This window comes from Ornithorhynchus anatinus, chromosome 2, assembly GCF_004115215.2.
Source record: "Ornithorhynchus anatinus isolate Pmale09 chromosome 2, mOrnAna1.pri.v4, whole genome shotgun sequence".
Taxonomy (NCBI): domain Eukaryota; kingdom Metazoa; phylum Chordata; class Mammalia; order Monotremata; family Ornithorhynchidae; genus Ornithorhynchus; species Ornithorhynchus anatinus.
In genome coordinates this window covers 42,242,698-42,270,611 of record NC_041729.1, presented here as the reverse complement: position 1 = coordinate 42,270,611, position 27,914 = coordinate 42,242,698, and the positions used below count along the sequence as shown (strand labels likewise).

General features: G+C 40.4%; 1 protein-coding gene across 8 annotated transcripts in view; it reads left to right on the top strand.

Annotated features, from left to right (window-relative positions):
• SUN1 (Sad1 and UNC84 domain containing 1) overlaps positions 1-27,914 on the top strand; it is a 55,409-nt gene that overhangs the window by 7,853 nt on the left and 19,642 nt on the right. For 2 of the 8 annotated variants that reach the window (XM_016225552.3, XM_016225556.3), the window contains exons 1-8: positions 3,305-3,484; positions 10,413-10,565; positions 11,187-11,283; positions 18,703-18,891; positions 20,275-20,465; positions 22,708-22,734; positions 22,847-23,026; positions 27,099-27,296. In XM_016225552.3, coding sequence (XP_016081038.2) covers positions 11,207-11,283; positions 18,703-18,891; positions 20,275-20,465; positions 22,708-22,734; positions 22,847-23,026; positions 27,099-27,296 — 862 coding nt within the window. In that variant the 5' untranslated portion in view covers positions 3,305-3,484; positions 10,413-10,565; positions 11,187-11,206. Of the gene's footprint in view, positions 1-3,303; positions 3,485-10,412; positions 10,566-11,186; positions 11,284-18,702; positions 18,892-20,274; positions 20,466-22,707; positions 22,735-22,846; positions 23,027-27,098; positions 27,297-27,914 lie in introns of those variants that run through there. The other 6 variants (XM_029051976.2, XM_007655993.4, XM_029051951.2 and 3 more) reach the window with 5 other exon arrangements.

The window sequence follows — 27,914 nt, the reverse complement described above, 5'->3', positions numbered from 1 at the left end:
GAGGTCTCCTGTCTGCTTTCTTAAATCTATGCTCTCCACCGGCACCTCCAACCCCATCCCCTTCTCACCTTCTTTTTTAAGTGTTTTTAAGAAGGTGAGAAAAACACTTGTGTCCATTCTTCTTCCGCTCTCAACCACCATCAAGCACTCTGATGGCTGCTTCTCCTCTCCTTTCTAACATAAATATGCCTCCCCATCCTAAAAAAACCTTCTGGATCCTACTGCATTATCTAGCTATTACCATATCTCTCTCCCACCCATTGGCGGAATCTGTTCCACCGCCTCTAGAAAGATAGACATTTCCTTAACGTGCCCTAACATTCTGTAGCATTAAATAGCGCTAGGCTATTATTTTCTGCTAAAGGAATTCAAAGCATAATAATGCGCATGAAATGAAGTTGTAAATGTGATCATTAGTCAATGTAGGAGGTTTCAGAAGTAGAAGCTTGGCTGAGTGGTATGGGTTTTCAACTTCAGTGACAAAATCCATTTTAGGTTGAACAGCCGTGTTTCTACAGACAAGGCTAAATCCTTCTGAATATGCCTGCACATATCTCTGAACTCTCTCCAACAGGGTCATCGTCAATCTATTTTTAAGTCCATCTGCTTTTGTGAAAATGGGTGCAAGACTTTTAAATCAAAAAATCTAAGCTGGTAATGGCCCTAAGATCCCAGCCTTAGCAGCAGCTCCCTCTTCCACCTCCAGCCAGCGGAGGTTTCTCCACTTCATCCAAAAGCAGCAAAGAATTGGGCTGAGGTAGAAGAGCAAAGATTTTAGCCAAATTTAAATAACCATGATTCTGTGTTGCTTTTAAATAGCAGACTTCCAGCTTGTGTCTGGAGAAGGATGGGAGAAACAGAGGGAAGAAATTAAATTCTCTGCGGGGTTTGGACATAATGTTGGGCAGAGCTTTTGGCTCTTTATCAGTGTCAAAGGGGATTAGTGGTGTGACTTTTCACCAAATATGTTTTGTGATTGTTCGGAACCAGGAGTATGCCTCTTCTTGGTTTGTACCAGGTGCACCTCAAGCTCAGAATCTCCCAAACTGAACTCTTTGTCTACCCTCCAAATTCCTGTCTCCACCTGAGTTTTCTCATCACAAATATCAACACCACCGTCCAACCCTTCTCTGAAGACTGCGACCTTGGCATCATCCATGACTCCTCCTCTTCTTCAACACCCCCCGCCCCCCATACAGCCTGTCATCAAATCCTGTGAATTTGCCCTCTCCAACATTCCCAGGGTGCACTCTTACCTCTCCATCCAAATGGTCCAGATACTTCGTATATCCTGATTTGATTCTGCATTAACCCCTGATCTTTCTGCCTCATTCTCTCCCCTCTTCAGCCCATACTTTTCTCTGCTGTCCAAATCGTTCTAAAAAAAACTGTTCTGAACATGTTTTTCGATTCCTCAAGCTGAAAGAAACTCCTGACCATCAGCTGTAAGGCACACAGTTGGCTCTCTCCCTCCTACTTATCCACACTCTTCTCCCACTACCCCCAGCTCATACTCTTCATTCCTCACCAGTCAACTCGTTCATGGTGCCGTCTTCTCTTCTTTCCTGGCCAACAGTCTCTTGCTCATGCCTTCCTTCCTGCCTGTAACACCCTCCTCCATATCCAACAGTCCACAATTCTCCCCATCTTCTAAGCCTGCGGTATCCAAGAGTGTGGCCACAGGCCAGAAGCGGGCCATTCCACTGTAGAATGTGGCCCACTTGAGATTTTTAGCAAAATTATTTTGTATCTAATTTACTAGCACATATGAATTACTAGGCCAGTAAGGCCTAATCAGAACTGAGATACGCACCTGACAGTTCTCAAGAATAGTTCTGTATTCTCAGTGACTTCTCAGAGTAGATCAGTGGTTAGAACCAGTCTGGTAACTCGCCATTTTTATACTAGTAGAATCGATTAAACTCTTAAGCTTTTTATTCCTGCTAGAAAGATCATATTTCTGAATTGCTAGTGGACTATACTTCACTGCTGATATAAATAAATATTCAAGTGCTCCCAATCTCCTGTAGGATTTAAGTACAACCCCTTAAGCATTTACTCATATACATATCCCCCCTGCCTTTCTGTCCGTGATTTGACTACTGCTTCAGCCACCTCGCTGAGCTCTGCCTCCTGCCTTTCCAGTCCATACTTCACTCAATGGCACTGATGATTTAAAAAAAAAAAAAAGTCCATATCTCTCCACTCCTCCAAAATCTTTAATGGTTGCCCATCCATTTCAGCATCAAATAGAAACTTGACCACTCGTTTTAAGGCACTCAATCAGCTCATTCCCCTCCTACCTTACCTTGCTGATCATCTACAACCCAGCTTGGCTCCTCAGACAGCAATTTCACACACTGTACCTCAGTTTCCATCTTTCTGGCCTGGAACTCCCTCCTCTTTTGTGTACAACACTCCACCACTCTCCCCACCTTCAAAGGCCTACTGAAATCACATCTCCAAGAGCCACATCTTCTGTGACTAAGCTGTCATTTCCCCTCTCTGCCCTCCCCAGAGTCACCAGTACACTTGGATATGTTCCCCTTAAGCACTTGATATTCAGCCACCCTGATTAAGTACTTTTATGCCTGTCAAAATTCAGTTTTCTTTAGCTTGCACTCCACGTGCCCTACTCTCTTAAAATATTTCTTATTTGGAAAGGGGGAGAAATATTTTAAAGAGAAAATGCTGATAGTTTGATATTTGTTTCTGAACTTGTACTTAAAACAGATTGATCAGAGATACGGTCTAAACAAAACTAAATGACCATTTTTTCCTAAGTGACTTTGTCATAGTGTCAGGTTTTCAGATCAATTCAACTGTAATTTGGTTAAGGGTTTTAGAAATATTGCCTTTGCAGGAGAGCCTCAAAGAAACCTTTGTTTATTTGCTCTCTCTTCAATACGTCATTTCCATCTGTTCAGCAATAAATCAGACTGTAATTGGTCACCCTAATGACCTAAATTATTAACAGAAGCGAAAAACTGATCTAAACAGTTGTGCTCCTGTAATGGGGCTAGTACTAGACTCCTTCACATTACCATTTTGTCGTTTTAAACGAAGATTCTTTTTATTTGAAATCTCACGAAGCGTCCTTTATTTCAAATCTATTTAGAAAGAAAGCCAGCAACATTCATCGGGTCTAAATTAATGGCATATTTTCCTGTGGAAGGCAAAGAATGGGTTAACCACCAGGGGCTTGGCCAAAGCAGCAATGCCCAATCAATTTAAAGCTTGCCTCTGACTGACACTGGGGACTTGGAGGCTCTGGATCATATTAGTCTGATCCTTCTGGCTTTGTTGAGACTGGGAAGCCATTTTGGGATTCTGCAGTGAGGAATGAAATACACTGCACTGTCAACTGCAAAACTTCCTTCAGGAATTGTTCTGCTGGCCTCCGGAACTTCTGGAATATAATATCGGTGATCACAGTAGTTCTAGGTTGGGGATGCAAAGAGGAGCCTGGAGTTGGAGCCTAGAGGTTTGAAAGATTTGTTGTCCTTTTAAATTGAGCTGTAAATAAGTACCGTTGTTGGAGCACTCTGCGTAGCAAAATATGAAATTGATTCTTGTAGTCAGGGGTTCAGTTATGCACATTTTCTCCAGTACTATTTTGTAGATACTACTATTTTTAATTGAAGAGGCGTACGGTTATCGTTTCTGTTTAACTCAGGCTGAGACTTATACCTATGAAATCGTTCTATTCTCTGCCAGGGCTTGCTTCTGTAACCTGTTCCCATCCTAACGAACAAGCCTGTTATTGGTGGCTTAAAGTGCTTAGAATGACGTTCCACCGGAATAAACATCAGTATTTTTTTTAACCTGTCAATTTATAGAAACAATGCAGTAGAATTTTAGAAATGCACATGACAATTACTTAGAATGCTGCTTCGTACCACTGTTATACAATGAGGGATTTTCTCAACTTTTTCCCATCGGATTTCAATCGTGAATATCCACATAGGTCTTAATAATTCATATTTTTAGATATACAGAGCTTTATTCCTTGGTTTGCAGTTTTCTCTCGAACCCTGGGTTTTGGTCTGAGGTAATAAGGATATTTTAATGGATAAAAGTACTTTTTCTCCTGTCCTAAATAGCTCATCCTTAAGATGTTTGAGCGGACGTTAGAGGCCCTTTCAAACTGTCAAGAATTGTAAGATATTTCAGTTTCCGTCTCTTTAAAATTCATGTTTGTATCTTTCTGCAAGAAGTATTTGATATTTAAAAGAGCTTAGTGGGCAACTAAAAAATGGTAAAATCTGACAGTACTAAAAGCTTATAGTCACATTGTTTGATTGCTCCTTGGGTGCAAAAGCCCCAGTGGTTGAAATTAAATCCTGGTTCTTTAACAGATTTCTCCCTCCCTGTTGTGTCAACAAATGCATGACCCATGTGTACATGACTTCTCAGTTTGCCTGTTGCTTAGTGTACATTATTAGCATGCTATCAATAAAGATTTAATTAAAAGCCAGGAATATAAAGCAAACTGACCTGTTTGTATGTAGGCACAAAATACTGTAATACCTAGGACCTGAGTAGCAGAAGTCCTATAATCGAGACCAGGGAGATATTAGCAAAAGGTATTTGAAATTTTGCAAAGAGCTAGACACATTAGGTTTGAGACAAATCAATATTGTTACTTTATGACCTTGAGAAATAAATTCATTTTTTAAATGGATCATTTTAATCACCTTGGCTTTAGAGGCCAAGATACAAGGTCACTCAACTTTTAACAATGAATATCCTTCAAACGACATTGTTTTTTAAATAGTGAATTGGGCAGTGAGAAACAAGAAAAAAGATTGAAGACTAAAAGACTAAAAGATGCCGATCACTTGTGTAATAGTGCTTAGAGTGTCATTACTATAGAGATACTTAATTACAAACTATGAATACAAGGCAGCTGTCTTTATTGTACTTGCTTTGATTGCAAATTCCAACTTTTAGGAATTTTAATCCATACGCACCAAGTTTGCCCTATTTGATCATCTTGGGCTAACTTTATAGCACTTTTTGAATTGCTAAACAGGTGCTCGTGCATTCATAAAATCTTTCTAATTCTAAAAACTTCCTGCTTTTTCAGGAACTACTACCTTCCTCCAAACACCAGTCAAGGTGTTTATGGAACTCCCTCTTCATTCTCTTTAATTTGATGAGTACTAGTGTGCTAAGAGCTGTTCAAAACATGGAAGTAGAAATGATCTTTCTCCATTGCCCTTAGTTGAATTAAGTGATTTTAAGTGGTTGGTGTCTGCGGGAGTGAATAGCATGACTTCCTTCTTTGTGGGATGTAAATGGCAAAGGAATAAGATTACATGCACTCCTTTAATTAGTTGTGATAAAAATGGAAACCGGTAATCTGGGTTTCTGAATATTGCTATGAACAGTTTGTGTACTATATCTCAGAAATTATGGAGGGTCTACAAAATTGTAGTCATAGTTGGTATATTCCATAATTCTCAGATTTGGAGATTTAATTTCTTTTAGAATAGTACCTGGCACATAGTAAGTGCTTAACAAATAGGATTATTCTGATTTTTAAAATCCCTATTTAAACTATAAACAAATAGAATGACTTATTGGAAAGTTGGTAGCCGTGGTAAAGTGTGAATAGGTAAAAGTGAACTCAGGTAATATTTGATCATCACCACCATTGTGGTTCAAGATTATTATATTTAAGTGCTGTATCAGTTAATCAAGGGTATTTATTGAGTACTTAATATGTGCAGAGCATTTTACTAAGGAAAGATACAGTACAACAGAAATAGTGGGTATGTTCCCTGCCCATACTGAGTTTACAGTCTAGAAGGGAAGAGGAGAACAGTTTCAAGCACTGTTCTAAATGCTGGGATGGGCACAAGTTAATCAGATTGGGTACAGTCCCTATGCCACATGGGGCTAACAGTCCAAGATGAGCCTTGTCTGGTTTTTCCCTAGCCTGGTTGGCTCTCATTTTTGTAAACATAAATAAAACTTAACGCAAAAGGTATTTTTAAATGACTTTACACATTTGTTAACTTTGGGAGTTTGGGGTGTTTTTTTTCCTATTCTCTTTGTCTTTTTTAATGGACTTTCCTCTTCGAAGTAAACTCTCAAGTTAAGTTGTTCAAGCCAATTGATATCCAGTCATTGTCTTTAGGGGTATATCACCTGAAAACTAATAATAATGTTGGTATTTGTTAAGTGCTTACTATGTGACGAGCACTGTTCTAAGCACTGGGGTAGACGTAGGGGAATCAGGTTGTCCCACGTGGGGCTCACAGTCTTAATCCCCATTTTACAGATGAGGTAACTGAGGCACAGAGAAGTTAAGTGACTTGCCCACAGTCACACAGCTGACAAGTGGCAGATCTGGGATTCGAACCCATGACCTCTGACTCCAAAGCCCGTGCTCTTTCCACTGAGCCACAGAGTAATAAAGTAACTCAGAAGTCTAGACCATAATATTTGGGAAAATGTAAAAAGTTCCTTCTTCATGGTAGTGGAAGTTCTGTGAATGTTTCTATATTTCCACTTCAACTTTTCCTTTCTTCACATTGTAATTTCTGCTCAGCAGAAAGGCCCAGTAAATGCATGAGACTTTGAGGATGTTGGAAAATTGTCCTGTATCATTAGCTCCTTATCAAACCTTTCTCCATTTTCTCCCATCACCATCAGCTTTTCTTTCTGCTGTAATTCTGCCACTGGGTTCTGCAGAGTGTTTGGGGCCAGGCCCATGATCGGCAGCAATGAAAGAGTGCAGGGAATATTGCCCAGACCACCATAATGATGATCAATTCCTTCACATGGGTTCGTGGTCCTGAAGTATGTGTTGATTTTGATGGTTTGGTGCTGGAGTTCCAAGCTCCTAATTGCTGATATGAGAAATTTGTCACCATATCATTTGGAAATGGATGATCAGCATGAGGAGCAGGAAGGGGTGTCCTCTTATAGGAGGTTCAAGAGGTGGCCTCCCGGAAGCATGAAATATCCCTGAATGCCTTGGAATCCTGGGGGGCACTGAAGAAGCCCCAGTTGGACCTGGAGAACTGGAACTAGTGGGTACAGAGATCCCACACCTGGGCCCTGACAGGATCAGAGGCAAGAAAAAGCCTCATTAAAATCTGGGGCCTGAGGAGACGGAAGATCCTACCAGGATCAGAGGCAAGAAAACGCCTCATTAAAATCTGGGGCCTGAGGAGAGTGAAGATCCTACCAAACTTCCAAGCTGGAATATGAATAAGAAGAGCTTCTGAGGCATCCCCCAGAGCAGGGACAAGAAGAGCTTCTCATCTTGCCCCTGGGCTTTCCTGGGACCCGGGCTAGAAGGCAGCCAGAGCTACTGAACCAACCACAGAACCTAGCGGGAGTGAGAGGAACCTCTGGCTTCCTCCTGGAGCCTCCATTGGGTTCTGGGACTGGGCCAGGGACCTTTGGCATGCTGGCAGGGGCACGGCTAAAAACAAAAAAAAACAAAAAGGACTCCCAATCTGGGGAGGTCCACTCTGCCTGGTCCCTGTTTGTTCAAGGCATCTGGTGAGTTAGCTTCCGCTGTCCTCCCCAAAATCTGGGGTCACGGGGCTGATGGCTTTATTCTCCAGCCCCGCTTACATGATGGAGATAGCTCCCTGTTACCTCCTTGGATTAGGGCTCCCACTAAGAGTGATCCTCTTACCGATTCCCTATCTCTTCCAATAATATGAGGTGTTGTCACCTGTTTACCTTATACCCATGCGATGGGCTCTATGTTAAACTTGAGGGAGAGTGAGTCAACTTATTTTGATTTTTCCATTTGGGCTATTAAAAATCAGATGTCAAACTCTGCATAGATTGAATTTTGGCAGTTCTCCTCAACTCCAGCCTAACCTAAGTTTTGCCTGCTTAGATGTTCAAGTTTCACCGTTGATCTTTGGTCAGATTTTGCTGTTCCCATAACCTGCTGGTGCTGGTCCAGGAGCCTACCAATCATCCAAGTGTATTTCCCTCTCCACCGAGATAACCACAGATCCGCTCTGTTGGTCACGTCAGCTCCAGGACGTACTGGGCCCCACCATTTTGAAATCTGATGAATATAAATGAGGAAAAGTTGATTACTTTGGAGAGCTTGGAAGGAAATGTATGAACTGGGTTGGGATTCCATGGTGCTATCCTGACTAGCCCATTTAGCTGCTTCTTCATGGTTTTGTTCAGCATGGGAGTGACTGTAAACACACTGGGACTTAGGGGGTGGAGGCCCTGGGTTTCTCATAAGGCCCCAGGTTCGTCATAAAGCTTGTATTCTCGTGAGACTGCCTTCCGAAGGCTGTAGCGGGCGAGACCCACACACTTGAATATATGGTATTTATAGAGTACCTATCATGTGCAGAGCACAGCACAAAGTCTTGGGGGAAGCACACCGAAGGTTTAAAAGATGTGATCTCTGCTTTCAAGAAACTTACAAACTTTCCATTCCAAAAGCATTTTCCATTTTAATGAAATTCTATGGATTTCTTCGAAGTGGGGGTTCAAGTGTCCCTCTTCCCAGTGTCCTATAGCAATTTTTTTTTTAATCCTTTTACTCTTCTGAAGGCTCTTACTGTGCCCTTCTTCCTCTTCTTATCTACTGTTATTCATTTCTCAGTTCCTGGTTTCTCTCCCCATAACCTTTGGCTCTGGGCATCTGAAAAATTTGGTCAAAAAAATGTATTCTTACAGAAAAGAATGACAAGTTTTTGAAGTGTGATTCCCTTGAAAAAAAGCACATGTGGGAGGCAGTCTTTCTCCCTAAACCAATGAGTTTTTTCAAAAAGGTGTTTCTTCTCTACATAATTTTTTTGTGGGGGAGGAAAAATGTCTAAAGAGTAAGACCTAACATGCATTGCAGTAGTATTACTTAAGGCTGGTGATTAGCTCATTATGGTAGTTTAATTAAAATCTGTTAAACACAAATTTAGGGCATAAGTGCAATGCCAGTCTGTTGATTCATTCATTCGTTCATTCAATAGTATTTATTGAGCGCTTACTATGTGCAGAGCACTGTACTAAGTGCTTGGAGTGTACAATTCGGCAACAGAGAAAGACAATCCCTGCCCAGTGACAGGTTCACAGTCTCACCCGGGGAGACAGGCTGCAAGTCAAAACAGAACAAAACAAAAACAAGACAACATCATCAAGATAAATAGAATCAAGGAGATATACACCTCATTAACAAAATAAATAGGGTAATAAATAATATATACAAATGAGCATAGTGCTGAGGGGAGGGGAAAGGGGAAGAGCAGAGGGTGGGAGGGAAGGGGGAGCAGAGGGAAGGGGGTGCTCAGTCTGGGAAGGCCGCCTGGAGGAGGTGAGCTCTCAATAGGGCTTTGAAGAGGGGAAGAGAGTTTGGCGGATGTGAAGAGGGAGGACGTTCCAGGGCTGGGGTAGGATGTGGGCCAGGGGTCGACGGTGGGACAGGCGGGAACGGGGGACAATGAGGAGGTGGGCGGCAGAGGAGCGGAGCATGCGGGGTGGGCAGTAGAAAGAGAGAAGGGAGGCGAGGTAGGAGGGGGCAAGGTGATGGAGAGCTTTGAAGCCAAGAGTGAGGAGTTTTTCTTTTGTGCAAAGGTTGGAGGTTTTTGAGGAGAGGAATGACATGCCCAGAATGTTTCTGCAGGAAGACGATTCAGGCAGCGGAATGAAGAATAGACTGCAGTGGGGAGAGATAGGAGGAAAGGAGATCTGAGAGGAGGCTAACACAATAATCCAGTTGGGATATTGTGAGAGCACACAATAAACCAGTCGGGGTATTATGTTGATCTATTCAGTGTACAGTGTATGGACATATTAATTGTCAGTCAGTCATATTAAGCACTTACTGGGTGCAGAGCACTGTACTAAGCACTTGGGAGAGCACAGTATAACAAACACATCCCCTGCCCACAATGAGCTTACAGTTTAGAGGGGGAAATGGACATTAATATAAATTAATATAAATAAATTGCAGACATGTACATAAGTGCTCTGGGGCTGAGCTGGGGGGATGAATAAGGGGCTAGTCAGGGCAGTGCAGAAGGGAGTGGGAGAAGGAAAAAGGAAGACTTAGGGAAGACTTCTTGGAGGCGGTGTGCCTTCGATGAGAATGCAGACATTGCCAAAGATGCTTGTAATTTGGACTGAGACAGGAATTGCCCCAAGTGTTAAGTTTGGAAGCTTCACTATTCTCCTTTGCTTTTTCTGTTCATCGTGTCTGTCTATCTTTGTCCTTCAAATCAAGAGTCCACTCTTGCATTGTTTTTTGCTAACCAGACTGGCTAGTCGATCAGGGCAATTAAATATGAACATTTCTAGCTGTAAGTAAAATAGTTTAATTCTAAAGGTGCCTAATTTTTAATCGGAAATTGTGTGTTATTTTTCAAAGTTGATTGAGAAATCCCTTTTAACGTTTTTCCTGATCTTATCTTCCTCAGATTTTTCAAGATCAACTCTATGATTCATTGTGCTGTTGATTCCTTGGTTGTTTGGGTGTCCAAGTGTTTTTGCCCAGAGGGGAATTTGAACCAATCCAAAGTCACCTTAGGCAACTCCTCCTTCAAGTGAAGCAAAGCTTCTCCTGTCTACTGGTTAGTTTAGCACCCCACTTCATCCATCTAATTTCTTCCACTGCTTCTCCACCAAAGTATCTCTCTGAAGGGAAAAAGAAAATCCTATCTTTGAAACTGCATTACAAATTTTGTTTTGTGGCTCTGCTGAAAGCTTGTGCTATTCAGGAAATTGGTGTTGAGTGGGGAGAAATGAATTCCCATCCTTCTAGAGATCTGTTTTGTTAAAATTGTTTCAGTAGAGGAGTGGATCTTATTAAAGCAGTATCCTTTTAGGAATTGCAAAAATCTGATGTGATCTTTGAATAGTGCTATAAGACTGTTTTTTGATTGTGTGGTTTTTAATGTATTTAACTGATTTAGGAAGATTATAAGAATTTAATGCCTAAAATACAGCATATTGTGTTTCATTCTTACTGTGATGTAATTTAGAAAACTGTATCAGGGAAGTACTTTTGGGCGAGCACCTGAGGCAAACGTCTAATAGAATTATTAAAGTAATGTAAACTTAGTTATCAAAAGTACCACATTTGAGCCTGTTTCCTATGTCTCGGGGACAGACTGAACAAAGCGTATGAGGCTTCTGTGTTTAGATTTTTAAGAATTCTTTAAAATCCTATCACTTTTTTCCACCTGCTGCAGTATGGTGTGAAGTCGTGAACATGGATTTTTCACGTCTCCATATGTATACTCCTCCTCAGTGTGTGCCAGAGAACACTGGCTATACATATGCACTCAGGTGAGTGTGTGTATTTATGCATATGTTGTTTTTGTCAAACTGTCATGTACCCAATCGTTATTAAATGTTCAGAAAATGTAATGAGGACTTAAGATATTTGCAAGGCTACAGACTATGAGTGTAAGGGTCTGTAACATTTTATGCCACAGGAAACAAGCATTAAATTAGGAAATTATGATTGAGGTTAGTGTGAAACTAACTAGGTTAGCCAACGGATTCTAGTGACTCAATGATTACTCATTAAGAATAAATTTCAGTTCCAAGACTCCACCCAAAGAGAAAGAGTGTGTGTGTGAGTGTGAGAGAGAATATTTCTGTTGGGATTCAATGTTCTACATAAATGCTTTTGATATTGTGAAAATAATTCCTCTAATCCCCTCCTCCCCTCATTTATAAAATACTCATGAAGATTTGCCTTTTCTGAAGGGTTATATATAAGCCTGAGTTTTAATGGAGCCCAGTTATCTAAGTATAGAGGGTTTTTTTTTTAATCAACTACGAAGGTTTTTGTTTCCAAAAGTATTGCTTCTAGTGAAGCTTCTAGTATATAGGTATATAGGATCAGAGTTTTATTTAACTAAAACTCCAAACAGGGTGAAAACTATGTCCATTCTTTTAAATTTGAGCTTGATCTAAGTAACTTCAAAGGCTGTATAAAAATAACTGAAAAGGATGCATTTTTTATACTGGTCAGGATTTCTTGCACACTAACAATTTATGATGCCAAGTTGGTATGTTTTTCTACTTATTCTCACTCAATCACTTTGTTCCTCCCCATGGTCTCAAAGGGAGAGGAGGAGAAGAGGGGGAGAGAGGGAGAGATAATTTATGCAGTGTGCAAAGACATGGTATCCTGGGGCAGTAGGTGTTGCTTGCCGCCTATCTCCATAGGAGCATTTTACTTAAGATAGGCTGGATGTGGTGGTGATTGGCGTGCAAATCTAGGGCAGGAACATGTGGTTTTGCTGTAGCTGAGTGGCTTGGGGCTGGGGAAACAACACTGGTTTCTTAACTGCCAGGAGTCTAAAAGGATCATCCTATAGAATCCCTAGGCAATCCTCCAAACCATCTGTTTTTGTTGAAAGCTACCCCAGGGATATTGTGGGAAAATGGCCCATCTTCAAACTGGGCACATGAAGACTCCAATTGCTATTAATCCCTACCTCTCCAAGTGCCAGTCTCCCTTCCTGTTTCTGTGCTGCCTCTGTGTTAATTCTTAGTGTTTTCACGAAAAAAACACACAGTTCAAGCAAAGTAAACCACACTGTGGTCACATTTGATACTGATTTTTCTTCCTGCTTTTACAGGATTTTTGGGTGCAGGATTTAGAATCTGAGTCAGTGTAGTTATTAACAGACATTTTTGTTTTAAAATAGCAACTGAAGACTGCACTAAGATTTCCTAGCAGACTAAAAAAATGTGAATTGGGGAGGAGGCTTTCGTCAACCATGAGGTCTAGGGCAATCCAATGGCATTTGAGTGCTTTCTATGTGCAGAGCACTGTACTAAACACTTGGTTAAGTACACTATAACAGAGTTGGTAGACATGACCCCTGATCACAGTGAGCTTACAATCTACCGAGGGAGACAGGCTTTAAAATAATTTAAGGATGGGGAAATAATAGAATATAAGAATATTTACATAAATTCTGTGGGATTGGGGTATCAAAGTGCTTTAAGGAACACACAGCCAAGTGCAGGTTGACACAGAGGGGTGGGTGATTAGGGGAAATGAGGACTTAATCAGAGGAAACTACTTGGAGGAGATTTGATTTGGGGAGGGGTTTGAAGGTGGGGTGAGATGTGGATTGTCAGATATGAAGGGAGAGGGAGTTCCAGGCCCAATGAAGGACATGGACAAGAGGTAGGTGGCAGGATAGACAAAATTCAAGTACGGTAGAGTAGATTGGTGAAAGAAAGCGTGTGGTTTAGGTTGCAGTAGGAAGAGTAAGCCATCAACTTCCTTTCTAGGCCCCAATTTTAGCTGCCACCCAATTTCCTCAGAGGACAGCATTGTGGTTGGTGAGGTGGCAAATTTAGAGGGAAATGAGGCGAAAAGGTGTGTACAAAGCTGCTGCACAGTTCTTCTGTCTCTCCCCACTGGTGCATCTCTACTCGAGTCCTTTCAGCCAATTCTGTCTGCCAGCCAAAGTACTCTGTGACGCTTAGGCCGAGATTCTATTTTTAAATGTATTTACACCAGTGAAGGGAAGAAAAGGAAAGGGAGTGAGGGAGGGGCTTACCCTTGACAGAATAGTATTGCAATGATTGTAAGATCATTCTGAGCAGGGACAGTGTCTGTCAACTCTGTCCTAAGCATTTGGTATAGTGCTCTGTACATGGTAAATGCTCCGTAAATACCATTGATTTAATAATGAGTTTATTTTTCCTAACTTGAAATTTTTGAGGGTTTGGAAAATGAACGTTTTGTTTGTTGGACATGTCTAATAGAAAATAAAGCCAAGTGTTTTGGATGAGTCAGAAGCTAAAGAAAAGTAGCATTTCTGTTCATTCAAATAGAGTTCACATCTTTATCAGATGGGGTTCATGGGCAAGTTTGGACCAAGTAAAGTATAAAATGGAGGATCAGTACCATCATAGTCACCATTTTATATGGTATTTGTTAAGCGCTGTGATTCAGGCACTGTACAAAGCATGGGGTAGACACAAGAATCAGGTTGGACAAGCTGATCAGGTTGGATGCAGTCCCTGCTCCACATGGAGCTCACTGTCTTAATCCCCACTTTACAGTTGAGGTAACTGAGGTACAGGGAAGTTGTGACCTGCCCAGGGTCACCCAGCAGACAAATGGTGGAGCTGGGATTAGAACCCAGGTCCTTCTGACTCCCAGGCCCACGCTCTATCCTCTAGGCCAGGTTGCCTCTTGGCCACTTGGTTCTGTTCACCTGCCAAAAAGCTGGTAGGACTGGCAAATGATCTGTCTTCAGCCATGCAGAGAAGGGCACATCAGTTAAGTTACAGCAGCTGCAATCACCTGCTATTTGGAATTTGTGCCGCTGTTACCTGCCTCTGCTGACCCTGGAGAAAAGCTGCTTCCCACGGTACACTGAGAGGCTGCAGCAAAAGAGCAGCGTGGCCTAGTGGATAGAACACTGGCCTGGGAGTCAGAAGAACCTGGGTTCTAATTCCAGCACTGTGACCTGTCTGCTGTGACACCTTGCTTGGGTGAGTCACTTAACTTCTCTGTACCTCAGTCAGCTCATCTGTAAAATGGAGATTAAGACTGTGAGCCCCATGTAGGACATGGGCTGTCTACCCTTACTGACTTACATGTACCCCAGTGCTTAGTACTTATGCCTGCCACATAGTAAGAGCTCAACAAATATATTAAATAAAAACTCCTGTTCGTAACCTCCTCCCTTTCTCGTGTTCAGTCCTGTGCAGAGGATGACTGTGGAAGTGTTGGCCTTGTGTTTGTCTACATTTTCTGCCTTCCCATACCTTCTGCATATGCTTGAACTGACATTAGAGAAGCAGCGTAGCTCAGTGGAAAGAGCACGGGCTTTGGAGTCAGAGGTCATGGGTTTGAATCCCGGCTCGGCCACTTGTCAGCTGTGTGACTTTGGGCAAGTCACTTACCTTCTCGGTGCCTCAGTTACCTCATCTGTAAAATGGGGATTAAGACTGTGAGCCCCACGTGGGACAACCTGATTCCCCTGTGTCTACCCCAGTGCTTAGAACAGTGCTCGGCACATAGTAAGCGCTTAGCAAATACCAACATTATTATTATCTCTCTTCAAATTTATGTTTTTTAAAAGAGATAAGTTGTGGACTTTTTGTCATTGGGAATGGGAAGGGAACTACTTGTATCCCATTCATTGTTCTTGACTTGATTGGGATGACTCATATTTTCTGTGTTTGGATAGTTGCTATGTTTTCAACCACACATTAAATACACAATATATTATAAATCAAATATTTAGATGGGAAATTTAATGTGCACATTTGTCATCTACTGAGATACTATGTAATTAAGGAGGGGTGGATTAAGTTTCCCAACGGATCCTGAGGGGAGAGTATTTGCTTCAACCCAACAATTTGATAACTCTATAGAATGAGGGGCTGGTTTTGGAATTAGTCGTGTTAATTGAGCACTTAACTGCGCGCAAAGTACGGTACTAAGCAAGTCACTTAACTTCTCTGTGTCTCAGTTATCTCATCTGTAAAATGGGGATTAAGACTGAGAGCCCCATGTGATACATGGGCTGTTTCCACCCTGATTAGAACAGTGCCTGGCACATAAGTGTTTAACCAATACCATTAAAAAAAAACCACTTGAGGGTACAATATAACAGAATTCAAGCTCTCTTGAATTTGTGTAGAGAACTTACATTATATGACCTTGTGCCTGACACTCATCATCTTGTATCTGTGTAAATGTGTGTTGTTAGAAGAATGTTTCCTAATTTCATTCCAAAATGCGTGATGAGTGCACATCTTCTGACAGAACTATTTAAAACCAAAACAATCAAGAAAAAGAAATAAGAAATTAAAAATAACTTCTGCATGCAAGGGAGGCAGGACTAAAATGTCAAACCCATTTTAAGACTAGAACTGTTACTGGATTTTTATTTCAATCATGGTAATCTAGCTTCTCCAATTTGATTTTTTTTTATTCGCTCCCCAATTCGCTGAAGAGGAATGATCATATTTATGACTCTTAAATCAAAGGCCCTTTGTTTTGTTACTCTTTTCTTTCTACGAGAGGTTTAACAAATGAGTATCTGGCCCACTAGTCTGAGATTTGTGTGCCAGTTTCTGAGGTAATGATTTAAGTTGCAATATAGGCTCTTGAATTACATAGCTGTTGCATTTCTGAAGAATTCTGTGTTAAAGGAAGACTCACATTTTAGGACTCACAACCTATGAAAGGTATTTTGCACCTGTGCATAGCCATTTCTTCTGACATCAATCATTTATGTTAAGTACTTACTGTGTACAGAGCACTGCACTAAGTGCTTGGGAAAGTGCAACAGGAAAGACATGATAGAGACATTCAGGGCCCACAAGTCTTGTGGGGAGTCAGACATTACTATAAATAACCAAGTTTTGGCTAGTTAGTAAGAACTGAATATCAGATCCTCAGAGAGTACAGATCCACGTATATAGGTATTGCAGAAGGAGAGGGAGTTGGGGGAAAAGGGGGCTTTTGGAGGAGACATGACCTTCAGAAGGCTTTGAACATCGAATCCTGTTCTATCTGGATAGAATCCACTGTGGGAAAAACATTGCCTAATTCTGCCTTCACATTTTATCCAAATTGTGTCATGAAAGCACACCATTCTAGTAGAACTGACCAATTAAAACAAGTTATTCCATTCCCAACACCTCTTTTGGAAGGAGTATTAAAAAGCTGTCCGAAGTTGCTGCTTAACTATATTGTATAAATCTGAATGTTAAATTCTGAATTGTTTTGAAACAAAGTTCATTAAGCCCCAAGGTGTTTCCTGATTACAATTAAGCATAGTTATATATGTAATGGGTTTCAAAATTAAGTATACTTATAATTGGCATTTCTTGAAACATGGCAGCAGATGGCAAATTTGAACACATTTTTCAGTGTGAAGGAAGGAATTATTTAAAATGTATTTTTAAAAAACAAAATAAACCCACATTGGAAAGATCACTTGGGTTTTGATTTGTTTTTTCCTTTTTTTTGGTCATTGGCTTTAAAGCACTCTATCACCTTGCCCCCTCCTACCTCACCTCGCTTCTCTCCTTCTACAACCCAGCCTGCACACTTTGCTCTTGTAGTGCTGACCTTCTCACTATGCCCCAGTCTCGCCTGTCTCGCCGCCAACTCCTGGCCCACATCCTGCCTCTGGCCTGGAACGCCATCCCTCCTCAAATCCACTAATTACTCTCCCCCCTTCAGAGTCTTTTTGAAGACACATTTCCTCCAAGAGGCCTTCCCAGACTAAGCCCCACTTTTCCTCATTCCCACTCCCTTCTGCGTCACCCTGACTTGCTCCCTTTGCTCTCCCCACCCAGCCCCTCAGCACTTACGTATATATCTGTAATTTTATTGATTTGTATTGATGTCTGTCTTCCCGCCACCCTCCCCAGACCATGAGCTCGTTGTGGGTGGGAAATGTCATTCTTTATTGTTCTGTTGTACTTTCCCAAGCAGTTAGTACAGTACTCTGCACACCGCGCTTAATAAATGTGATTGATTGAATGAATGAGTGAATTTATAAATCCTTGGCAAAAGGTATTTCAAAAAACATTATTGTTGATATAGTTCTTAAAATAGATTTTAAATCCCCTTGCATCTTGCTCAAAAAAGCCATTAACTAAAGATGATATTTTGTAGGAAGAAAGCATTAAACCATAGTAATTTTTGTTGACCTAAAAATCTCTGGTTTATCTTTCATGTAGTGATAAAGAAAGCAATTGTTTCAATTACACTTATTTTTTCTCAGAATTTATCATGAAAGCATGAAGTAAATTACAAGGATCCTTCTAGTACCATATTAATATTATTTTGGAAATATGTTTTTGTAATATGCACTATAATTTTAAACCAACGTTCTAATCCAAGTTCATTTTTTCTAAACATCTTTATATTTAATACTACAGTGTATAAAGGTGTTCCAAGTAGACTCTCCCAATCACTCTGCCTTAGAACTTTGTCAAATATTTGTTTCTTACACCTGTTTTTAGTTATTTTATTTAAACGCTTATTTTGTGCTAAGCACTGGGTAGATGCAGCATCATCAGATCAAACACTGTCCTTGTCCCACATGGGACACACAGAAAAGTAGGAGGGAGAACAGGTGAAGGGGCATAGGCAAGTTAAGTGACTTGTCCAAGGTCACACAAACAGGTAAGTAACAGAATCAGGAGTTGGACCTAGGCTATCTGACTTCCAGGTCACACTGTGCTTCCCTTAGTGTTTTCCTTAACTTTAAAATAAAAGTAACGTCAGTATTGCGCTCTTTTTTGCTCTCCCATTTTTTTCCTCACACAAGGTCTTGGAATAGAATGTCTCCTTTATCTCTGCCTCTAGTTGTTAAGTGAATACAACAGTATTTTAAATTAGATATTTTATCCGATTTTTGGCTACTTAGATGTGTTTATGTGGCTGATGGTACTCGTATATCCATGACTATGAAGTGTAACTCCTCTTAAGTGACTGAGAAATGTAGTATTATACAATGAAATACATTACAATTTTTAGGAAGCTACAGTGTGGTTAGAACTCCTCTCTTGTTCAAGAGTAGACAGTAAATTGCATGCTAAGAAACTTATCCTTGTCTTTCTGCAAGCATGTCAACTGGTAACAGAACTAAAAGGATTTTAGTGATAGAATTTTAAGAACAAATTACATCTATTTTTATCCCAATCAGCCCCCTATAAATATCTGAATATCTTGTGTAATATTTGTTTCTATTGTAGTTCAAGCTATTCTTCTGAAGCTCTGAATTTTGAGACTGAACATAAATTGGATCCAGTGTTTGATTCTCCAAGAATGTCGCGACGCAGCTTGCGGTTGGTCACTACCGCAAACATCAGTAATAGCGGCCAAACGGAAAACGTTCACAACTCTGCTGAAAACACAACCTCTTTACAAGACAGAACTTCCAAGTAAACAGCGTTTCTTCCTCAGTCTTTTAATTCCCAGTGTCACAGGTTCTGTTAAACTCCTCTCTAGCCAGCCTGATTAATTATCCAAAAGATGCATTAGAACCAGTATAGGGCATTTCACTGTCTTGAGGCAGGGAAAACTTTGCTTCCACTTTTCAATCTATGTGACCTCAGTGTGTTGTTTTGCACATACAGCGTTCTGCAGTGGAGTGGTGGAAGCCCATTTAAAAAACCCCTGGACCTAGGAGCATTTGGGGGTGGGGGGACTGATAGGCCCCTTGTTTGGAACATATGTTCCTTTTTAGGTTCTCGCTGGTGCTGCTTTTGACGGAAAGGTACTTTGAAATTTTTAACCCTCACAGCCCCTCCGATGGACCTCCCTCTGATGGGGCCCCCTGAGCAGTTGCCTCAGTTGATGACCATCTGAAGTCACCCCAGGTTATAAACCTTGCAGTTAAGAAAAATAGTTGTAATTCTGGCTCTGAGTGAATTAGCCTTTCACCAACTCTGAAAGTCAGTTGCAGCTCTAGATAAAATGCTAAATCAAATGACTTAGAAAGCTTTAGTCACAAGTATATTCAGCACTGAGCTCCAGCTGCTTTTACAAAGTAGAGAATCTTACCAAGTTATGTTGCTGGTTAACTCTGTCGTGAGTTAAAATTTGTTTTGTAAGTCGTTTCGATTATCAACTAAACATAGTAGTTTTAAAAAGATAGTTTTTTTGCATCTTAAACTGAGAGGAAAGTATTGTGGGTTATCATTTTAAACTTTAGCTGAATGATGTACTTTTGGTCTGAAGATGCAGGTTTTCTCCTGAGTTAATTCAGGGGAGGTAAAAAGCTGTAAAATATCTTCATATGTAGTTAAAAGTATTTTTCCTCCTCCACCTTGCCCTGCTGCTATTGCAAAACCCCTATAGTTTCTGAACCATTAACTCCTAAGTAAACCTGTAAATCGAATTGTTAATTATAACCAATTAATTTTTTAAAAATTCCATTAGTCACACTATTTATATCATTTTTAAGTTTTCAGAACATGTAGACATTGAAGGCATACTTATTATTGGAGGATATTGAATAAAGACCATTATATTAGCGACTTTGTCCTTAAACTTTTAGCCAAAATAACAGGACTGAGTGTGTTTTCAGAGTAGAGTAACCATGTAGTTGGATGAAAAGCTTTTTTCCCCCCACAAACTTTAGAAATTGAGTCCATTGTAGAGGAATAATTGAGGTATTTTTTTCTTAATATGGACCCTAATCTGATTTGGCCTGAAATGCTTAATTATCTCCATTCTCTATTACTATTTTCTGATTAAAACTTAATTGTTTTCTATTAATGACTATAAGAAAAACTTGACGATTTGACTATTTCTCTTTATAGAACAGTAAAGCAGCGAAGAGGAGTAAGCAAGCAGACTGTCATAAATAACATTCCAAGAAAAGCTGCATCCAATTCCTCTTCCTTTCTCAGCCAGAATAACTTCACTAGTAATGCTATTGATGTGTCTTTAAAATCCAGTGTACTGGATGAGTCTTTGATTCGTGAGCAGACCAAGGTCGACCATCTCTGGGGTGAGTTAATATGTGTGCCAGTCTTTGGAATAGCTGCGCTGGATTTTGGCTTGTGTTTCTAGAATGGTATGCCTAGTAAATTCAACATCTTTCATAATATTTCTGGAAACTAAGCAGGTGGCATTATTGTTCCCATTTTAGATTATGGAAAGTGAAATGCTGAAATCAATCGTATTTTTTGAGCACTTCCTATGTGCAAAGCACTGTACTAATTGCTTGGAAGAGCACAGTATAGCAATATACCAGATTTGGTAGACACGTTCCTGGCCCACAAGGAGCTTGCAGTCTAGTGGAGAGGAGAGACAGACAGACAGACATCTAAATAATCAAATTACGGACATGTACATAAGTGCGTGGGGCCAAGGGAGGTGTGAATAAAGGGAGCAAATCCAAGTGCAAGAATGATGCTTAAGGGAGTGGGAGGAAAGGAATGAGAACTTAAGTAGGAAGGTCTTTTGAGGGAGATGTGCTTTGAAGGTGGGGAGAGTAATTGGCTTGTGACAGATGTGAAGACACAATTCTAAAAGTCTTGGAAAGTGACATCGTGCCTTGCCATTTTATGTTCATTTCAGGAGGAGTATATTTGATGGGCAAAAAGATTTTAAAAGATCTAAGTAGAGCGCTCTTCTGACATCTTTGGTAAACTCAGAATGAAAATGAGTTAAGCCAGGTGTGGGTGCTATTTATAAGCACCACAGAGCTTAAGTGTTTTGTTTGAAAGAAGAGTAAATTGGAGCTTGAAAATTCTTGATCCCATAGCTGGTGGAGACCAGTCAGATTGGGGAGGTGATGTAAGCTTTCTTCAGAAATCAACTGTAATTTCTGAATTGGCCAGTTGACTAAAAGCATGTTGACCAAGTTAAGAGTTGTGATTTGTTGCCTCTAAGAAGACTATCAAGAAAGAAGTAGTCTAACATATTGAGATTAAATCTCTGGCTCATCACTTGATGGTAATGTTATGGTTTTTGTTACCTGAGCTGCAGGAGCTGTTCAGGCATGGTGGGGGTTTGGGGGAAGCCCTTTCAGCATCCCTGTCTTCTGTACCTCTGAATTTTTTTTGAGGTGGATGGAAGAAATTAAACCTGCAGAATCAGTCTATACTGTAATCAGTGCTTTTGTGGGTTTAATTTGTGCGTCGCCAGTGTTACAAAGAAACTCATCTTTAAAATGATAGGTATTAGTTCTTATAGACTAGATAGCCATTTGATTGGACTGATTACATATCCTCCCCACAGTTGTTTCCAGGCTTGAGATCGCATAGTTATTTTAATGATAAGTAGTCATTTTGACTGTAAAATGATTTATAAATAGCTAAAAAGTAGTGAACTCACTTGGAGTCAGTTTCTTTTGAAATAAGAAATGCAAAGTATTTCTTTTTACCTAAATATAGTGAAACGGTTTGGACTAGAAAAGAGTTTGGAAACAAATGGAGTAAATTAAATTACGTGTTCTTAATCTATTTAAAGGATTTTTGAAAATTTGATATATTTGTGGATTCTCAATGAAAAGAAATCAAACTTATTTCCAAAATATTATATGATTATTTTGTCTATGGTTGATTCCCTTACCTTTCTGCCCTGTTTTGCTGTGGTAACCAGCAAGAAATGGTAACCAGGCAACAGTAACAGCATATGCTACTAATTATATATCCTCCTCAATAGTCACATGGGAGAAAGAAGAAAGAGAAGTATCATTTTATTTCCCTTGTGTTTCTCCGTAAGTGCTGAGACAGGTTACTAACTGTAAATGCCTCTTTATAAAGTGTGCTGACATATGTGCCTATCTTGTTTATCATTTAAGTAAACTAATCTGTAATAATAATTGTGTTTAAGTGCTTACTGTGTGCCAGGTAATGTATTAAGGCCTGGGATGGATACAAGGTAATTGGGTTGAACACAATCCCTGTCCCTCATAGGGCTGACAGTCTGAATCCCCATTTTCCAGATGAGGGAACTGAGGCACAGAAAAGTTAAGTAACTTGCCCAGGGTCACACAGCAGAGAAATGACAGAGTCGGGATTAGAACCCAGAACCTTCTGACTCCTTGGTCTGTGCTCCATTCACCAAGCCACTTAGCATCTCTCTGTAGGTAGTCATTGGATATCCATGATCCTAGGAATTGTAGGAAAGATTTCATTTGATGTTCAAGCTCAAATGCTCTGTCCCAAACCATTATAATCTTTACCAAACTTAAGTATATTTTGTAACTCTGTCCTCTCATCACTAAATGTGTTTTGTTTTAGGTCTTGATGATGATACTCATTTTAAAGGTAATTAACGTAGCCTTTCTTCATCTTCCTTCTCTTTTCAAAATAAAATTCATAGCTCAGTTTCTATAGATTGCAGTAAGTTTGTTTCTCCATTTGTATTTGAAAAATTTAGGTGGGAGTAAAACAACAGTTCAGGAAAATGGTGATTTGGCAGTAAGAGAAACAACTATGATCAATGGCTATATCTGCAATGATTGCAGCATGCTTTCTGAGCGAAAGGATGCCCTCACAACATATTCTGCGTCTCATGGACCATCATCAAGAATTTATTCTAGAGATAGGAGTCAAAAAAGTAAGTCTGGTTCTTGTTTGTTTTTTTAATGACTCCAACGGACTTCACCTGATTGGCATCAAATACTTTTCTGCAGTAGACTTGTGAAGACTACTCAGTTAAAGTAGCTAGGATTCAAACTTGTTTGTTTCCCTGCTCTCCTCCTACCCATTTTCATCCAAAGCGTTGGAGTTAATAACTGTAGCATAGTCGTGCTTGTTAGCCAACATCCTTCTGACTCAACTACATTTGTTCTTCAAATGTAAGTCAACACACCATTCTTTTCTACTTTGAACATACTCTGTTCGTTATGAAATAAAATGTCCTTGAATCTAATACATATAGACACAGTTTGATCTCTAAAAGGGGTTAACCTGCAGTTGCATTTTGGAAAGACTGTAATTGTCCTTCTTGATCAAAAAAGATGCTGCTGATGGTGAAGTTCATCTACAAGTGCGTGAGACTGAACGGGCCAGTGAGGGATTGGTATTGCTGACTCTCTTGTGCCAATACGAAGAATGCCCCTTGCTTCACAAACATATTTGTTGTCTACAACCCCTGGCGCTGTTTTTGCTTTTGCCTCCAGTCTCAAGACCCTTTCAAAACCTTTGCTTAGAAAGAGCCATTCCTTTCTTGATTGAAGGGCATCATACTGGTTATCTGCCATACTTTGACTCGCGGTCTTCAAATGGTAGTGTAGCCGTGTCTTTAAAACATTTCCTCTGTTCTACTTTTCAGTTTTCCAGCTTCAGCTTGCCTTTCAGCGGCTCTTTGGATAGCTTGTTGTCATCCATTCTCCACACATGGCCCACTTAGAGTTGAACTTTTGAGTGGTGAGCTTATGCTCACCTATATTGAGGAGGACCTAGTGTCAATACCAGGAGCTATACTCTCGGATGTCATTGTTTGTTACCCTGCCTTCCCATTTGATGTGACTGTAACTGGTAATTGACCCTGATGGAGCTGCTCAGAAACTCTTGTTGGCCGGGGTGGTCCTGCATTTCTTTCCAAAATGTCTAGTTTAATCTCAGTTCATTAAATCTTAATAGTTTGAGTAAACAGTGTTGCTCACTTGACCCTGGTCACAAAAACATTTGAGGAATGGATCTTGGTTTCTTCTTTTTTTTTTCCCCAAGTTGATCCCATTTGACTGCATCTAGAGAAACTTTATGACTCTTGGCTAAGCAGTCTTCGTTTTACAAATGCTAAATATTTATAGAACAGTTCTCTCATTGCTTTGATGAAATCTTGAATACAAGTTTGAAAAAATGTCTCCATATGTTCATTTAGAGTATTTAGTGATGAATAACTTCAGTTGTTACTGGGGAAAAAAAATCACTGAGCCCTGTGTGAACGGCCTTTTACTATGATTACATATAATATTTGTACAAGAAGGTGCTGGCAAAGGAGAACGTGTTAAATGAAAAGAGCAATGAACTGGCAGTTCAGAACAGCCGCGGAGCCAAGTCCAATGGGCTCTACCATGTCCTAATCCTCCTACCTTTCATCTGCCTTGTACACTGTGGACCTCCCTCTTCTCCTTAAAACTCCATTATTTTAGCCTTGGTTGGTTTTGCCAACTTAGTACTCTCCAGATTGCTCTTCTTCTCGCCTGCTATTCCTTCTCTGCTTCTTTTGTCGGTTTCTCTTCCAGTTCATCTCCTCTAACCATGGTTAAGGCTCTGTCCTGGGTCCCTTGTTTTCCTCTTCTTACGTACATTCCTTCGAGGCACTCTTGTCCTCGCATGGCTTAAACTATGTTCTCTCTATGGGCGACCCACAAATCTAACGGCCTTTTCCTGACTCTCATTCTCTGTGCAGTCCCACATCTACTCCACGTGGATGGTCGTCAGGTTCCTCAAATGCACCGCGTCCAAAATTGGACTTCGAGCTTTCCTTCTGAGTCCCATCTTCCAACTTCACCATCTCTGTCACAGCACCTTGTTGTCACCATTGGCTCCTTACTGTCATTCTGCTCCTAAATCCAATCTAGTGATAAAGCTTGCCAGTTCTTTTTCAGAGCCAACTTTTGGATCCTTCCCATTCTCTCTGCCTAAACATCCACCCCTCTGGATTAAGCACCTGTTACCTCTCTTTTAGACCACTGGATCCACCTCCTTGCTGATTTCTCTGCCTCCAGCTTTTCCCTTCTTTAATCCACACTTCATACTGTTTCAGTGATCACCTTCCTGAAACTCTCTCAGCATACATATTCCCTCTCCTCAAAATCCTCTAGTAGTTGTCCGTCTTTCTGCATCAAACTCCTTACCATTGGCTTCAAGGCTCTCAACCCTTAGCTCGCCTCACCTGCTACTCTCAGGCTCACAGTCTTCACTCATCTCAAAGTGATTTCCTAACTGTATCCTGCTGCCATCTCACCTGCCTCTGACCCCTTGCTAGCACCGTTTTCCCCTGCTTACTCCACTGGTCTACGCTTTCCCAGGCACTTAGAGTATTGCATTCAGTAGGCAGTTAATAACTATTAGCATTACTACTATTGGAATTACATTTGTACTCCTAGTGGCTGAAGAGTCTCTTTCAAACTGCTTATTTTATAACTGATCTTCCCAATAGTTTTCAAGATTAAATGTTTTTAAAGCAGGTGTAGATATTTCAACGCAAGGTTCTTGTTAGTGTGAACTCTGTGTGCTTCAAGAGAAACAAGGTAAAGAGCTTGCTGGAAAATAAGTGGAAAAGTCCAAGTTGCAGTTCCTAGGTTCATGGGATAGTAAAATGAACTTAAAAAAGCAAAAAATCTTATTTTGATGTAGTTTGCCCAAACAGTTTCCGTGAAGCGTATCACACCTGCTGTAATAGATGACTTGCTTTTTTTCATAAACCTCCCAGAAAGTATTTCTTTCATTATCTGAATCTGTATCGCAGCACACCTGAACTACCAATTCAGCAGCTACTGCTAGGTTTTTCTCTAGTCTGTTGAGAAGATAACTATTACTTAGATCTCCAGAGACTAAAGATGAGGAAAGCATTGCTAGCCAATTTTCTCGCCATGAGATAAAGAACTAGAAAAGATTAAGGCTTGTTACTTGCTCTTAAGATTCGATCAATCAGTTGTATTTATCGAGCCCTTACTGTGTGCAGAGCACTGTATTCATTCATTCAATCGTATTTATTGAGAACTTACTGTGTACAGAACACTGTACTAAGCACTTGGGAGAGTATAATATAGCAAGAGTTGGTAGTCATATTCCTGCCCACAATGAGTTTACAATCTGGACAGATATTAATATAAGCGAATTAGGTTTGTGTATGTGTGCTGTAGGGCTGAGGGAGGGGTGAATAAAGTGTGCAATTCCAAGTGCAAATGTGAAGCAGAAGGGACTGGGGGAAGACGAAATGAGGGCTTAGTCAAAAAAGACTTCTTGGAGGAAATGTGCTTTTAATAAGGCTGTAAAGCTGGGAGGGTGATCATCTTTCGGAAGTAAAGAGGGAGGGTGTTCTAGGCCAGAGGCAGGATGTGGGTGAGGGATTGGTGGTGAGATAGATGAGATTTAGGTATAGTGAGCAGGTTGGTATTAGAGGAGTGAAGTTTATGGACTAGATTGTAGTAGGAACTCAGGGAGGGTGAGGTAGGAGGGGGCAAGCCGAGTGCTGTAACGCCTATGTTGAGAAGTTTATGTTTGATGCGGAAGTGCCTGGGCAATCACTGGAGGCTCTTGGGGAGTGGGGAAGAGCACGGACTGAATTTTTTTTTTTTAGAAAAATCATCCAGGCAGCAGGGTGAATTATGGACTGAAGTGGGGAGAGACAGGAGGCAGGATGATCAGCAAGGATCAAATCGCTTCCTTTTTGTGGTGCTAATGGAAGCTGTAATATTGGTGTTCATTAACTTTCCACCTACCCAATCTCTCCGTGTCGAAGAATCTTCCTTGTCTCAGATTAACTTAATGCTGTTTCGTCCTTTAGGAATGTTCATTCAGTAGCTGTTACAAGTATAAAAGTTGATTCTATCTGTGACTGAAGTAACGTTTCTAATCTTACCTAGCTGGTTGGCAGGTGGACCTTTTTATTAATCAGTGGAAAATAAAATCTTATTCATGGGAATGAATAACTTGTATTCACACTTTTTTAATAGGCGGTGCAACTTTCCACATGAATAGGATTTTACGACTGGCCAAATACACTGCAGCAACTTTAACATCATTGCTATTTCAACTTTTTCAAGTTGTTTTTCTGAAGCTGGGTTACGAATCGGGAAGTTACAAATTAAAAAGTTTCCAATCAAATGATTACGAATCAAACAGTTATGACTTGAAAAGCCATGAATTGAAAGGTACCTTTTGGATATCTTTGAAAAAAAAATCTTCTATTTCCACCACAAAAAAACCTTTCAGGGTGGAGAAAATCTTGTATTTTTCTTCTGTGCTTTTCATCCATGCTTCTCTTAACTGCAGCAGGCTAATGCTCTTTCATCTGTTGGCTAGTCTCTTGAGCTTTTTGATGGTGGCATCTTTATTTTTGAGGAATTTTTCTGAATTTGGCTTTCCTGTGCGACCTTGTGTTAAAGGAAACCTCACTATGTAGTACTCGCCTAACCTGGCACAGTTTCTTGGAAAACATCACACTCCATGCCCAAGTAGACTCTCATGGTTGGAAGAATGTTTCTCTGCCAGACTGTAAAGTCCTGGAGGGCAAGGATTGTGCTTATTAACTCTGTTGCACTAAGTGCTTAGCACAGTTGTCAGTTCACAGTAATCACCCAGTAAGTACTGTTGACTGCCAGTCACATTCTACTCAACGTTTATGGAAAATACTCATGGCAAGACTGCATTTGTAGGGGCAGTGTTCTGAAAACAGCTCGTTTAAAGTTTTCATATCAAAATATTAATTAACTTCTGCTTCCTTATCTTCTTTGCTTTCATCCTTTTAAAAACAAGAGCTTGTGTAGTGA